Source organism: Rhopalosiphum padi, chromosome 3 (assembly GCF_020882245.1).
Source record: "Rhopalosiphum padi isolate XX-2018 chromosome 3, ASM2088224v1, whole genome shotgun sequence".
Taxonomy (NCBI): domain Eukaryota; kingdom Metazoa; phylum Arthropoda; class Insecta; order Hemiptera; family Aphididae; genus Rhopalosiphum; species Rhopalosiphum padi.
This window is the reverse complement of record NC_083599.1, coordinates 66,983,683-66,996,865: the sequence shown is the minus strand read 5'-3', so window position 1 is coordinate 66,996,865 and position 13,183 is coordinate 66,983,683. Positions and strand designations below refer to the sequence as shown.

Below are 13,183 nucleotides of genomic sequence, written 5' to 3'. Positions count from 1 at the left end.
TCATTAATCTACTCATTGTCTTTAAACTACAAAAATAGATTTTAGCTTAACTACTAACATTACAGGTTTTTAATAATACTTAAATTCAAGCCAAAAAATTTCAATCTTAATCTACCATTTTGGAATGCCATCAAACTCCATTAAATTTCCATCAAAGCTCTTTATCTTTATCATATCATTCATATCCATTTCAATATCAATCAATTCATATTTATCATATAATTTCGATTTCCTTAGGTTTAATTTTAATTATCAAATATTATTTGCATAACATTTAAATTGTTTTTTTTATTTCATAATTTTAGCAACTTAATTTTTTATTTATATTTAAAATTTAACTTACCTTAATTATTATTGTGAGACGTTATTCAGCATCAGCATAAATAAGAATACAAAATGTTGTAGTGGCTTTTTTTTATGTAAGGCCGTAGAAATTCCAATAGGTACCTCATCAAAACATAAGATTGACATTCAATTATTTAAAAAAAAAATGTTAGTTTACAACTTATATTCTTAAAATAAAAATCTATTCTCGATCTCGATCATTATTAATTGTATGTAGGTACCCGTCCCTCATTTTTAGAAGTCTGTCTAAAAAACCAAATATAGTTGAGGACTAGCAATAAATATAACCGTTTGCTGATTTGTTTTAATGTGTAATTTGTATTACCTACTTTACTTACGATTATATAGTATAAATAAATTAACATGTAAAAGTAAAGAATTTATTTTAATTGTTTTGATTAAAAATTATGCGGTGTCAGAATAATATGAATATCTATTGATATATATAGGTATGTATTATGCACATAATTATGCACACATGTGTAAGATAAAAATCAGATTATTGGAGTTGTTTTACTGTTATTTATCAATCCTACGTCTATTTTATAGATAGACTGTCTATTTAGGATCATTTGAAGTTACGAACTGTTGTGGTCTGTGAAAATATGAAATATGAATGCAAGACATAGCGAAAATAACAACGCATAGGTAATGTATTAGTGTGATATAGTAAATATCGTCATATCAAAAAGCATCAAAACTTTAAGTGTGTCAAGGTCCTATAATTATAAATATAGATACTTTTTAGATTTTAAGGGAAGTGTCTAAGTGATGAATGTATTGATTTTACAATGATGTGTTTTTTTTCTATCTTTTTAATCACCTTTTGAGAGTTAACAGTACAATTTTTCCAGTATTTTTTTTAATAATTCAAATTTTTTTTTATAAAATATGGAAATACTTACGTTAAACCGGTTTTTGCAAAATAGATTTTGTTTATATGATGTATCATGTAAGTTTACGCCGAATAACCTTATTATAATTTTTATCATAGTGGCGATGTATTGCCGTATCGGTATAATTACTTCACAGGGCCGTACCTAAAAAAAATTTTAGGGAAAGATAAAGTCGAGTTTTTCTCCGTTTTTTCTTGATTTTTTGTTTGTTTTTTCCGACCAGAGCCGTGCCGCGACATGCCGTTAAGATTTGGTGCCCAGGGCAAAATTAAAAATATTCGCCCCCTATTTTATTTATCATGCATTTCAATTTTTTTGGCGCTCCTTTAAACCATGCGCCCGGGGCGTATGCCCCCTAGCCCCCCTCCACGGCACGGATCTGTTTCCGACTATAAAAATAAGTTCTAGGAATTTTGAAGTTTCTAATTTCATATTTCATTTTTGAAAATCGAAACATTTCATCCACAAAAATAAAATACATCTTGATAAAATCAATACATTTATCACTCCGCTCAGAATTTAAACATTTTACAAATTATTGTATTATACGCAACAAATTATCAAAATACGCGAATTAATTTTAAGATGTGATCTATTGGTACTATGCACTTTGTTTTACGTTAAAGTGGTATTTTAATTTAATAGTTAATAACAAGAATATAATATGGTATAAATATATTATATTATTATAATGATTAAATACTAATAATATATTAAATGCTACTTATGTTTTCAGTAGATTTTAAATCAACCTTCCATAATACTAAAAGTAAAATAAAATACTTTAATAGCTATATCAATGATTACCACTATTACTAAACCATGAAATATACTATTAATTATACAGGCTGACAGTCGACAGATCATCTCTGTTTAAAATCGTTTTTCATATGGGTACCAACTTTTTGTCATAAATTGGGGTTCCAAAGACATTGCCATTTTTTTGTATTTTTTCAAATATATAAAAATTTTAAACTTGACCACTCAAAGTAACATTCAATTTTATACCAAAACTACAGTCAGTTATAGGTTGAAACATTTTTACTGATCCAAATGCAATGACTGGTGACAGACCCACCAAGAAAATAAATAAATAACACATCATTATAACACTAATATACGTTCATTGTTTCGCTTGGAATCGAAATTCTTTGAGGTAACGTATCATCAGGATCACCGTAAATATGACACTGATTTGTAAAAAGATTAGGTATAGGTAAAGTTAAAATGTAGAAAATGAATAAAATATTTGACTTTAGACAGCAAAGATTATTATATTTCAAAATACTACAAATGACTACAAATTGACAAACACAATACCTTCAATAACTAACTACTAAATAGGTAAATATTTTTAACATCAAACTACAATATTGTTTAAAATAATTAATAATTAAATCATCTTAAAGCTATATTGCGACGAATCGACTTCCTGTTACCTACAATATGATATTGTTGAGTTAATAAAAGCAAACATTTTCGGGTACTCTGTGTAGAATCCGCTGACCACAGTTTAATACTTTTAAAATTTTACATTTCGTTCAAAATTATTAGATAAGTATCTAAAAGATAAAGATTATATTTTCTATGTAAAAAAAAAATATACTTTTATCTTTATAAGTAGATAGTTATATATAAAATTGTAAATGTTATGAATTTAGCCAAACACAATAAACATATCAAACGTTACAAAATGTTTTCACAGTAAAAACTACTTTAAAAGTTGAAAATATTTCCTTTTTTGGAACCAAAGCTACTAATAATCAATTAATTTGTTTTATAATAATTAATAATGATGATAATAATAACGTTATAATTGGAACTTTAACAGGTTCACTGTATGATGTGAACAATTTGTAAACATGTTCAATAAGATTATAATATAGGTTATATATGTAATATTTTAATATTTGATGTAATGAATCATGATATTTATTTTAATAATAAACGTTTTACCGTTTTACTCAGAATTATAACGTTTTTATGTTTCAAAATACGCTCGATTACATGAATTTGGTTATATCAGGGTTGATAAAATCATTGTCATGTGTAATAATAATAATTATAAAAATAATTATTAATTATCTATGTCTCAAGTCGTACAAAATAGTTTCGATTTTAATATTAAAGAATTCATCTGCATATACAATTGAAATAAACTAAATAGTACCTGTTCATAACGAGTAGTTACATATATTTACCTATATTATATTATGATCATAATTTATAAAAATAATTAATTAGAGGAATAATTAGTTCTATTCAAATTTTAATCTTTTTTTTTGTTATGTATCATATTATTGTATATTATTGGCTGTTGCATTTATTAATTATTTAAATCGTCTACCTATGTGATATTCATTTTTACTATAAATTGATTGATTAAATTAATAATTTATTCAAACTATTGATACTAATATTATATAAATGGAAAAATTTGAAAAAGCAGTATAATATTATTTTAATATAAATTACAATTCATAACTATTGTCAAATCTAAAATATTGTTGATAATTAATAATCAAATAAGTGCGTTTTGAATAATGCAAGCTGATGACAAACGACAATCAAAAACAATTTAAATCATAAAGTATTCCTATTGAATATCAATATTATCCGTAAGAAAGTAAAATTATTATTGATTTTATGTTTTACTTTTTAATTTAAAAATTAGAATCAACATTGAATTTTAAATTCAATCATTGTATTCCGGGAAATATAACTCTTTGTCTGACAAGAACACCTAGCTTTTGCTCACGCTTCTTTAAATTTGTATCTATAGGGAAATTTTAATTTTAGTCGTAAGCCGAGTACTAAGATAGTGAAAAACGATTAATAAATTATAGATTCGATTGGAATCATATAATGTTATTTATTTCGTCATAAACTTATTTGTTGAGACCCGGTTAGTTTGTCAATGAACAGTTTATCATGAGTTCGTGAACCTACGAAAGGTAAACTGGCTAGTCTATATGAATAGGAATTTTTGAAAACTGAAATACCTATGGCTGAAAATATCACGAACGTAAAAAAAATTGTGTAGCAAAATGGTGAATTGAGCACTTAATGAGAAAATGTTTGCACCTGTAGATCGTCACTTTCGTGGGGCACACTGCGGAAGGAAATAACTCAGAACGGCGTACAGTAGTACCTAAATATAATGAATGTGTTTTGTATTATGTGCAGTAATATTGTAATGATGCAATTCGGTTAGGGGTTGAGGACGACGGATGTGAGATGAGCAGGAAATTAAATGGTGTTGGCGATAGATCACGGTCATTAATTATCGTAAGTGATTGAAGCGCTGGGGAGGTGGGAGACACAGGATGCCGTTTATCCCAAAAGTCTGTACAAGATGTACGGGTAGGAGTGATGGTGCTGTTGTTTGGGGCGGACTATGTGACGGCTACGATTCGGGTGGTCGGTATATGCGTCGTAGTTGGCGATTTTCCGGTGGTTAGCGGCGGCGGTAGCAGCGGCAGTGGTGGTGCTAGCGGCGCTGGTACTGGCGGTTGTGGTAACGGCGGCGGTGACGGTGACGGCTTCTGCGGCGGCGTTAGCAGCTGTAACATCAGTGGCGGAGGATGTGATGTCGAACGGGGTCGCGGAGGCGGCGTCGTTGGCCATTTTGGCGGGCGGGGACGGCGGGGACGACGAAATAAGGTTCCAATTGTGAGTGCTGTCGTCTGATTCGTCGACGGCAACAGCCGCGGGCGACGTGCCGGGCACGGTGTTAGTGGTAGCCGTTTCGGTGGCAGCGTATGTACCGCTGTTGAGAGCGTCGTCATGTTTGGTAGAAGCGCTGGTGGTGGTAGTGGCGGTCACGGTCGGTCGGGTCGAAGACCACGTGGTCGCCGCATTATTGTACCCGGTCTTGGTGGCGGCGCTCACGGGGCTGGAAAACGTAGCGGTGGCCGAGGTTCCGGAAAACGGGGTGGCCGTGGGTTTGCGCGCGTAATCGCCGTCGTTGCTGATCGGCAATTCCGGGAAATCGATTTTCTTGTACACGCGGATCGGTTGCTCGATGGTCGGGGCGTCGTTCGTCTTGGCCACGTATCCGTTGCCGTTGTTGGCGTATGAACGCAATGAGTTCAGCGGGCGGCCGGTGGTGCTGGTGGCAGTGGCGGACGCGGCAGCGACGGTGTACGGGATTTTCGCAACGACTGTTGCGATGGCTGCCAGTGTGGCGGCGGTCGGCCGGCGACTGTCGCCGGTGGTCCGACGGACGTCACCGGTCTCGGCGGTCAACATTTTGGCCACGGTGTGTATCTTCTCGGTGGTCGTCATCTGTGCAGCCGACCGGCTCTTGGGCACGGCGGTGGTGGCGTAGACGCGTTGGTTTGCGTTGGCGTTGGTCGCATTGGCGCGCGGCTGATGGTGATTGTTACTGGTGGTGGTGGTCGCCGGTGTGGTGGCCGAGGTTTCGGTCGGTTGGCTGCCACCGGTCAAAGTACCTCCAACCGTCGTCACAATTCGTCCCGTTGTGGTTGTTTTCCCGGGCGAGGTGGTCGCTTTATTTACGGTGGTCGAATGGGTCGTGGTGCCGGACGTTGTGCCAAGCTTGACCAAATCGGCAAGTGTCGTCGTCTCGGTAGCGGTCTCGATGGGCGTCGTTTTCGTCATCTGTTTCGCGGTCGTCGACGACGTAGTTTTCGGTTCGCTTTTCGGTGTGGTGCTAGATGTACTGGTAGTGCTGGAGCCGGTTACCGTGTTTGTACTGGGCACGGAGCTGGCGGTGTTTGTGCGGGTGCTCGTACTGATGCCGATGCTACTAGCGTCGGTACTGGTGGTTTCGGTCTGGCCACTGATAAACGCCGAATCAATGCCGTTGGTGTCAAAACCTCCCCGGCCTGACGACTTAATAGGTTCTTGCGCAATCGACATCTCTTGTGGCAAGTTGATCATGCTACCGCTACTGCGTCCCATCACTTTAGATATCGACTGGAACGTTTCGTCGTTGTACTGAGCAATCGTGGCCATCTCGATAGCGTAGTCTTCGACGTCTGAAAACGATATGCATATTATTCAGGGTTTGGTATGCGTTGTGATAGAATAATAGACATCTAAATTGTAATTATACGCTTTGGTAAGGCCAATGTTTAAGCTATTACGAAATGTATGGTTCCTCACTTATTGGTTCGTGTTTGACAACCTAAGCTAGTTATAAGGCGAAACTTAAAGAATATATATTTATCTTATAAGAAAGATGATATTTTGTGTTTTTTCTAGTTGTGCAACGTATACGATAGAACGAAATCCTATTCTGGGTCGTGAATGCATCACAGTACTAGACTTTAATACCAAAACTAACAATAACATTTTCCATGTCTCCAAAATTGATAATGAAATTATCATAGGTTTTGTCTAGAATGTCTTGTATTTTGATTGGCATAACCTAGTTAGATTTGTAATTTGATTTGTTTTCATACTGAGGCACATCTAATTTTAATATGTCATACACATACTCATTTTATTGTATGCATTATATAACTCTACTATTTATAAACATAATTTTGCTTGATGAAGAATTTTTAAAAAGTCTTAAATATTTGAGATAAACATATTTATGTGTTTTGTTATACCTAACTAAACAATTTAAAAATTAAATGTTTAATTGAATATTTAAGCAATATTAATTAATGGATTTACCATAACAAACTTCACTTATCATGATAATTAGTGAATTTATTATACGCATTAAATATTATAATAAAATATACAATAATTTCATTAGTTCATAAGGTAATTTGGCAAACATCATTTTTAACAAAAGTTACGTATAAAATAAATATGCTAAATATTTAGCAACATTGAATAGGTAGCTATTTATTTTAATAATCTTATAAGTTTATCAATATGTATTGGCTTAAAAATATAACATTCATCATGTTTATTTTGGTTAATTAAGATTTTTGATACATTACCTGATTCTGAACTTGAGGTTGTTGTTTTTAATTTAATATCAGCTAGTTCAGGTTTGACTGGTTTAAATAACGTCTTCATTGGTTTATTAGAATTTGGACAGCTTAATTTTTCGATTATTTCCGATTGTTTCTAAAATATAAAGCAAATGTTTAGTTGATACAACATACAACATACAAATATACAATTTACACGTACATACAATTTTCAAAAATACATTTTATAAAAGTTTATCTGGTTATGCGTTTAAAATTTAAAATTTAAAATATATAATAAAACTAATTAGCTAGTAAAAAATTAAATTAAAATGAAAATTAAGTTCTTATTAATGAATAATTAGTGTTATAAAAATCGGTGGCTGCTAATGCTGCTATCCTAGAAAGTATTAATAAGGAGTAAGGACTGATAATAATCTTATACATTATATGTTGCACTATTGCGTAATACATTATACATATATATTTTTATAGATATTAATAAATTGTAAACACAAAACATTTTTTGATGAAAATTTGACAATCTAACTGATGAAAATGTAATAATGTATATATGTTACGCCGAATTCATGAAATCAGCAACATTGTCGCAGAATATGTGAAATCGGCAAGACCCTTCTAAAAAATTATAAAACATAATTTAATTTGAATAAATGTATAAAACGCCAGAAATATAATAAAATCAAATTGTAATAATAAATATTATATGTATATAAAAAATAAAAAAGGCGACTTCTTAAAAAAAATATATACATAATTTAATTTAAATAAATGTGTAAAACCGGAAATATAATAAAATAATAAATTCATTTTAATGTGTAAAAAAAGTGAATAAAAAAAAAATTGTATTATATTTAAAAAATTTGACAAGTTAGCCCCCCCACTTTAACCCAGGAACTTCAAACGTCTTAAGAAAAATTGCTACTAACTTTTTGTTCTTATTAAAAAATTTTTTCAAATTACATTTATATTATTACAATAAACATTTTTGTCTTCAACTAGACTTTTTTTAACCAAATAAGATTTTCATTTCATGGTTGTATTTTATTCCAGTTATTAGATTGTTTTATTTAATATAGAATAATTTTTTTTATTTATTCAATTAAGAATAATTTATCAAGAATTGATTTTTATCTAGTTGGAATAAAAAACTGAATAAATCTAGAAAAGTTAAATAAAATATCCAAAATTTAAAAATAATCCTAAATTAATAAAAAATCTATAATACATAAAAAAAATAATCTTTATGGATTAAAAACCAAGGCTGGGGAAGTTAATGATTTATTTTAACTCAGTTAAGTTAAATATGTTTTGATTCAATTAAATTTAAAGTTAAGTTAATAGATTTGTTAATACATCAATTAAATTTAAGTTATTAAGTTAAAATTAACTTAACTTTTAACTTATTAACTCGTTAATGGTCATCCTTGTAAAAAACCTAAATTAATAAAACTGAAATAGGTATTTATAAAAAAAACCCTACATTATAAAAATGATAATAGGTATTTGTACAAAAAACTGAATTAGTAGATCAAAATAAAACATTTAATAAAAAATATCTAATTTATAATAAATATTATTTTTATGAAATAAAAAGCTTCAATAATTAAAATATTCATTATTTCATAAAAAGTTCAAATTAATAAAAAATGTAATACTAATAGTGTATATTCATAAAAAATAATATTCTTTATTGATTAAAAAATTCCAAATAAATAGAAAATACTAATTTCCATAAAAAATATCCTATTTTAACCAAAAAATGTTGATACCAGTTACCAGCTAACAAACATGGCTAATTGGCTGCTAAATGATGGTTCAAGAAATATTTGAAAATATGATTTCAATGATATGATAAGGACATGTGTCTCCAGCCCCATCCAAAGTTTTTAATTTTTTCGATTAAAAAATAGGCTTGCAAATTGTGAAAATATGCTTGCAAATTGTTGCTAAATGACTGCAAATTATTGTTTATTTATAATCCACTATTAGAAGTCATAATAATATGTTACCGAATTCACGAAATCGGCAATCAAAATTTGCCGATTTCGTAAATTTGGTAGCCAAATTGCCGATTTCACGTATTCGGCGATAACGTTGCTGATTTCACGAAATCGGCAATTTCATAAATGTGGCGTAACATATACGTTGATATACATATATAACAGTTATCTTTTTTAAAATATAAAGCTTTTAATAATATTAAATTTCTTATAAAAATGATTTAAATGTTCCTATTGAGATTATCTACTAGTTAATGATAGTAATGCAGATAACCAATTTGTTTTGTGATTCATTTAAATAACTATAAGCGTGATAAGTAGCCCACGAGGGTTTTAGAATTTAAAACAAACTAAATATTTTTAAGTGTAGAAGAATTAATAGGTGGTTGTCGTCAGTTTGAAAAAAAATTATAAGACAATTTAAATATATTATTATATTATACGTAGTAAATTTCTATGGAGTGATGTTTTAAATTTTAATTATTCTGTAGAATAAGTTTTTTCACTTACGAAAATTATATTTTTTCACTAGTTATCATAATATATTTATCATTATATGTGTATCATATAAAAATAAAAGATAATGAATGATTTTACTTCATTAGTTTTGTTTAAGATGCAAAGAAACCAAAAGTACTTATATCATGATCCTACTGCAGCAGATTATTTTTTTTTTAATTTGATTTGCTTGGTGGTATTTAAAAAAATAAAACTGAAAGAACAATGCAATCCAGCTAATCATAAAATTACAGATACATATACCTTCTTAAAATGATACCACCTGTCTAGTAATGATATAATATATATATATATAATAAATACATATATAAACTCTTACACAAGAATGATATAATGTATATGATACAATTTAGTATAATGTACATGGTACACAAAATGAATAGAGTACATGTATAAAAATATGTATAATACCTAGAGTTATTTGGTGGGTTTAATAATTTGTTATTGTTCGTATTACCTTGTAGGTATCTACTAAATTAAAAATTATTTTTAATTAATTTAGTCAGGCTAATTAATAAATATCATAATAATATCAGGTATTAATCATACATTTTGAATAGATGAGTCTTTGTCTATTCATCTCATAAAATTGTAAAACCACATAAATATCAAATATTTAAAATAATTTAAAATTTTTAAATTAAATTCCTTTTAAAATTTATTATTCTATAATATAATACTTATATTTATGTATTATTTACCTATTATTGTATTTAATATAAATATATAATATACATTATATAATACTATTTAAATTAAAGTTAAAGGTCTGATAGTTGATATTATACATGTTCGTCTTTATTTTTTTTTTAAATCAAGAAATTATGGCAAAGTTAATTTATTAGTATTAACAGTAAAACGTAGTAGGTATGGTAATAATATTAATAAGACATTTTAAAATTGTCATCACACATGCCTTTTTTAATAAAACTAACTGTATTTGTAATTGCATTAAATATTTTGATTACAACAAACCATGTTTCCTTTGCAAGTAACGTTTTTGGAAACACCTGGACTACATTCCTTTGTGAGTTGAATGGCAGGACGTTCTGGCAAAAAAGTTACTGTCATGCCTTCCATCATACTTGTCATGCACCCATTGCTCTTGGATGCCCAATATGGAACTATATAACATTGAATCATGTATTAGTATTATATACATAAGATATTTGTTTATTTATTTTTTACATTTATACCTCGATTAATTATTGAAAATGTATTCCTATATAATTAAATTAATTTTGCCTAATACTCGAAAAAGGTAAAAAAAAATAAGGATTCTTAAATTTAAACAAATTAATGCAATAATTTAACTCGACATAAACCGATAATGCTAATTCAACGTAACCACATATGTGACGCACTATGTGATACGTCACCCTGTATTCCCTTCACACATCTTTTTTGGATAGAAAATAACCCGAATAAATTATTATTTTACTTTAGACTCCGAAAACAGACACAAATGTACTTATTGATTATACAATGATGTATTTTTGAGTAGAGTCACTGAGAACGGATTTTTTGCACAAAAACCACCAAAATATTATTTAAAAAATACATTCAATATAAAATTCGCCCCTCTTAAATTCGCTGTTGGTAATTAGTCTTCTTTATTATACGTCAGAAAGTTGAAAAAATTGTATAGATAGAAAAAAACACGTGAAAATTTAAGCCAAAACCAAAAATATGTACTAATAAATTACAAATATGCATTAAAAATGCAAAAAAGTTAAAAATGATAAAAAATTTAAAATAAAATTGGTATTACCTCGACAAGAATGATTTAAATTGCCTACTTTTCTCACCATATTTCAAATAGTTTATTCTACTAAATATATGCATAATGCATTTACATTTAAATTTGTTCCTGGGGCATCACGTTTTACAATATCAACATTACGAATGGTTCATAGTATTATATTGTATCTAGTTGGTAATCTTATTAGTCGAAAGTAGTAAATTAAGAGTACTTTTATCAATTTAGAAAATTTATCAAAAGACAGCTGAAAATGGAAATATTTATGCAATAAGAGTTTGTGAAAACTGATAACATCTTTTGTTTTTTGTTTTAGGTAAATAATTAAGAGATACTTAATATTCTTACAAAATAAATAAATTAGAGTTTTTTAAACTCGTTAACTTAATCATTAAGTTATTTTCAAAATATTTAGATTAATTTAAATTTATTTACAAACATTTTAAGTCTTTTTTGGATTTTAGACTTTGAGCGGAGCAATGAATGTATTTATTTTAAAATGACGAGTGTATTTTTTTTTATAAGTAAGTATTATATTAATGTATATAGTCAAAAAAATACGATAAAATAGTGATATACGTAAGATGATACGATTCCGAAAGTCTCTGCTCAAATTTGCGCTTTTCGTACAATAATAAATTATTGAATTAAAATTCAACATATACGTATATATATTACAGTGATCCATTCGATACTTACAGAACATTAGAGCGGAATCAACTTGCCTATTTTTTTTTTTTTTTTTGCTATAGATATTTAAAAATCTAATTTGTCATCACAAACATTGTCAAATTAATACGTATTTTGTACTTAAAAATCTATATCATTTCTAATTTTAATAACTAAAGCTTAAATATTTTATATTTATATATTTTTGATTATCGTGTTAAGTATAGTTCTCATAAGTTGGTTTTCGATCTCTGAATATTTTGTAGGTATGTACCATTAATTTTGCAGATTAATATATATACTTTTTTAAATTAGCTCAATAATAAATTTTATAATATAAATACCTGGGAGTTCACAAACGAATGATGCTACTTCTGGACCTCCGCAGTGTAAGCTGTGCCATTTGAAGTTGGCCGTAGGGTCAGTGACAACGCAAACTGGGTCCGATGAACGTGGAACTTCTTCTCTAAAGTATCCACTCCTGGCGAGGGGCTGGTAATTACTGTGCATATAATTATCATAAAAGTAGTTGATGAATACGATAATATTATTCATATGAGATTTATAGTTATAATTTTTAATTATATTATATTATGTAATATTTATTAAATACATAATAATAATAATTATTATTATAAATTAACTAAACTCAACTGAAACTGTTTTTGGTTAATATAATATCGGTTGTTTGTGAATAATAAATCTATATCAACTTTAATTTTCTGTATAATAACAATATAATAATCTAAATAATTTATCCTTAATATACTTTCGTTGAATATGTATTGGTTATAGTATATTTTTCTAAAAATGAAAAAAAAAATAGGTACTGATCAATTTGAATTCGTTTTTCAACAATTAACGTTTTTTGATAATAGGTATTGACAGAATACTGTACTATTATTCATCATCTTAAAAACTTCACCCAATTTATTGTATAATTCAACCTATTTTTTAATAGATAAAAGTTTTGAATTTAGAACTTTTGACATTTTAATTTCAAAATACACGATATATATAATGTAAAAATAAAGTACCTATTTCACGTGCACATGTGACGCCAGCAATTTGTAA

At 28.9% G+C, this 13,183-nt stretch overlaps 1 protein-coding gene across 1 annotated transcript in view; it reads right to left on the bottom strand.

The window, feature by feature from the left end:
- Positions 1–2,495: 2,495 nt before the first annotated feature.
- The window catches only part of LOC132924227 (mucin-5AC-like), a 253,547-nt gene continuing 242,859 nt past the window's right edge, over positions 2,496–13,183 (bottom strand). The window contains exons 4-7 of the mRNA XM_060988400.1: positions 12,454–12,611; positions 10,657–10,805; positions 7,166–7,295; positions 2,496–6,244 (exon numbers count right to left, since the gene is read on the bottom strand). Of these exons, the coding sequence (XP_060844383.1) occupies positions 4,575–6,244; positions 7,166–7,295; positions 10,657–10,805; positions 12,454–12,611 (2,107 nt within the window). The 3' untranslated portion in view covers positions 2,496–4,574. The remainder of the gene's footprint in view (positions 6,245–7,165; positions 7,296–10,656; positions 10,806–12,453; positions 12,612–13,183) is intronic.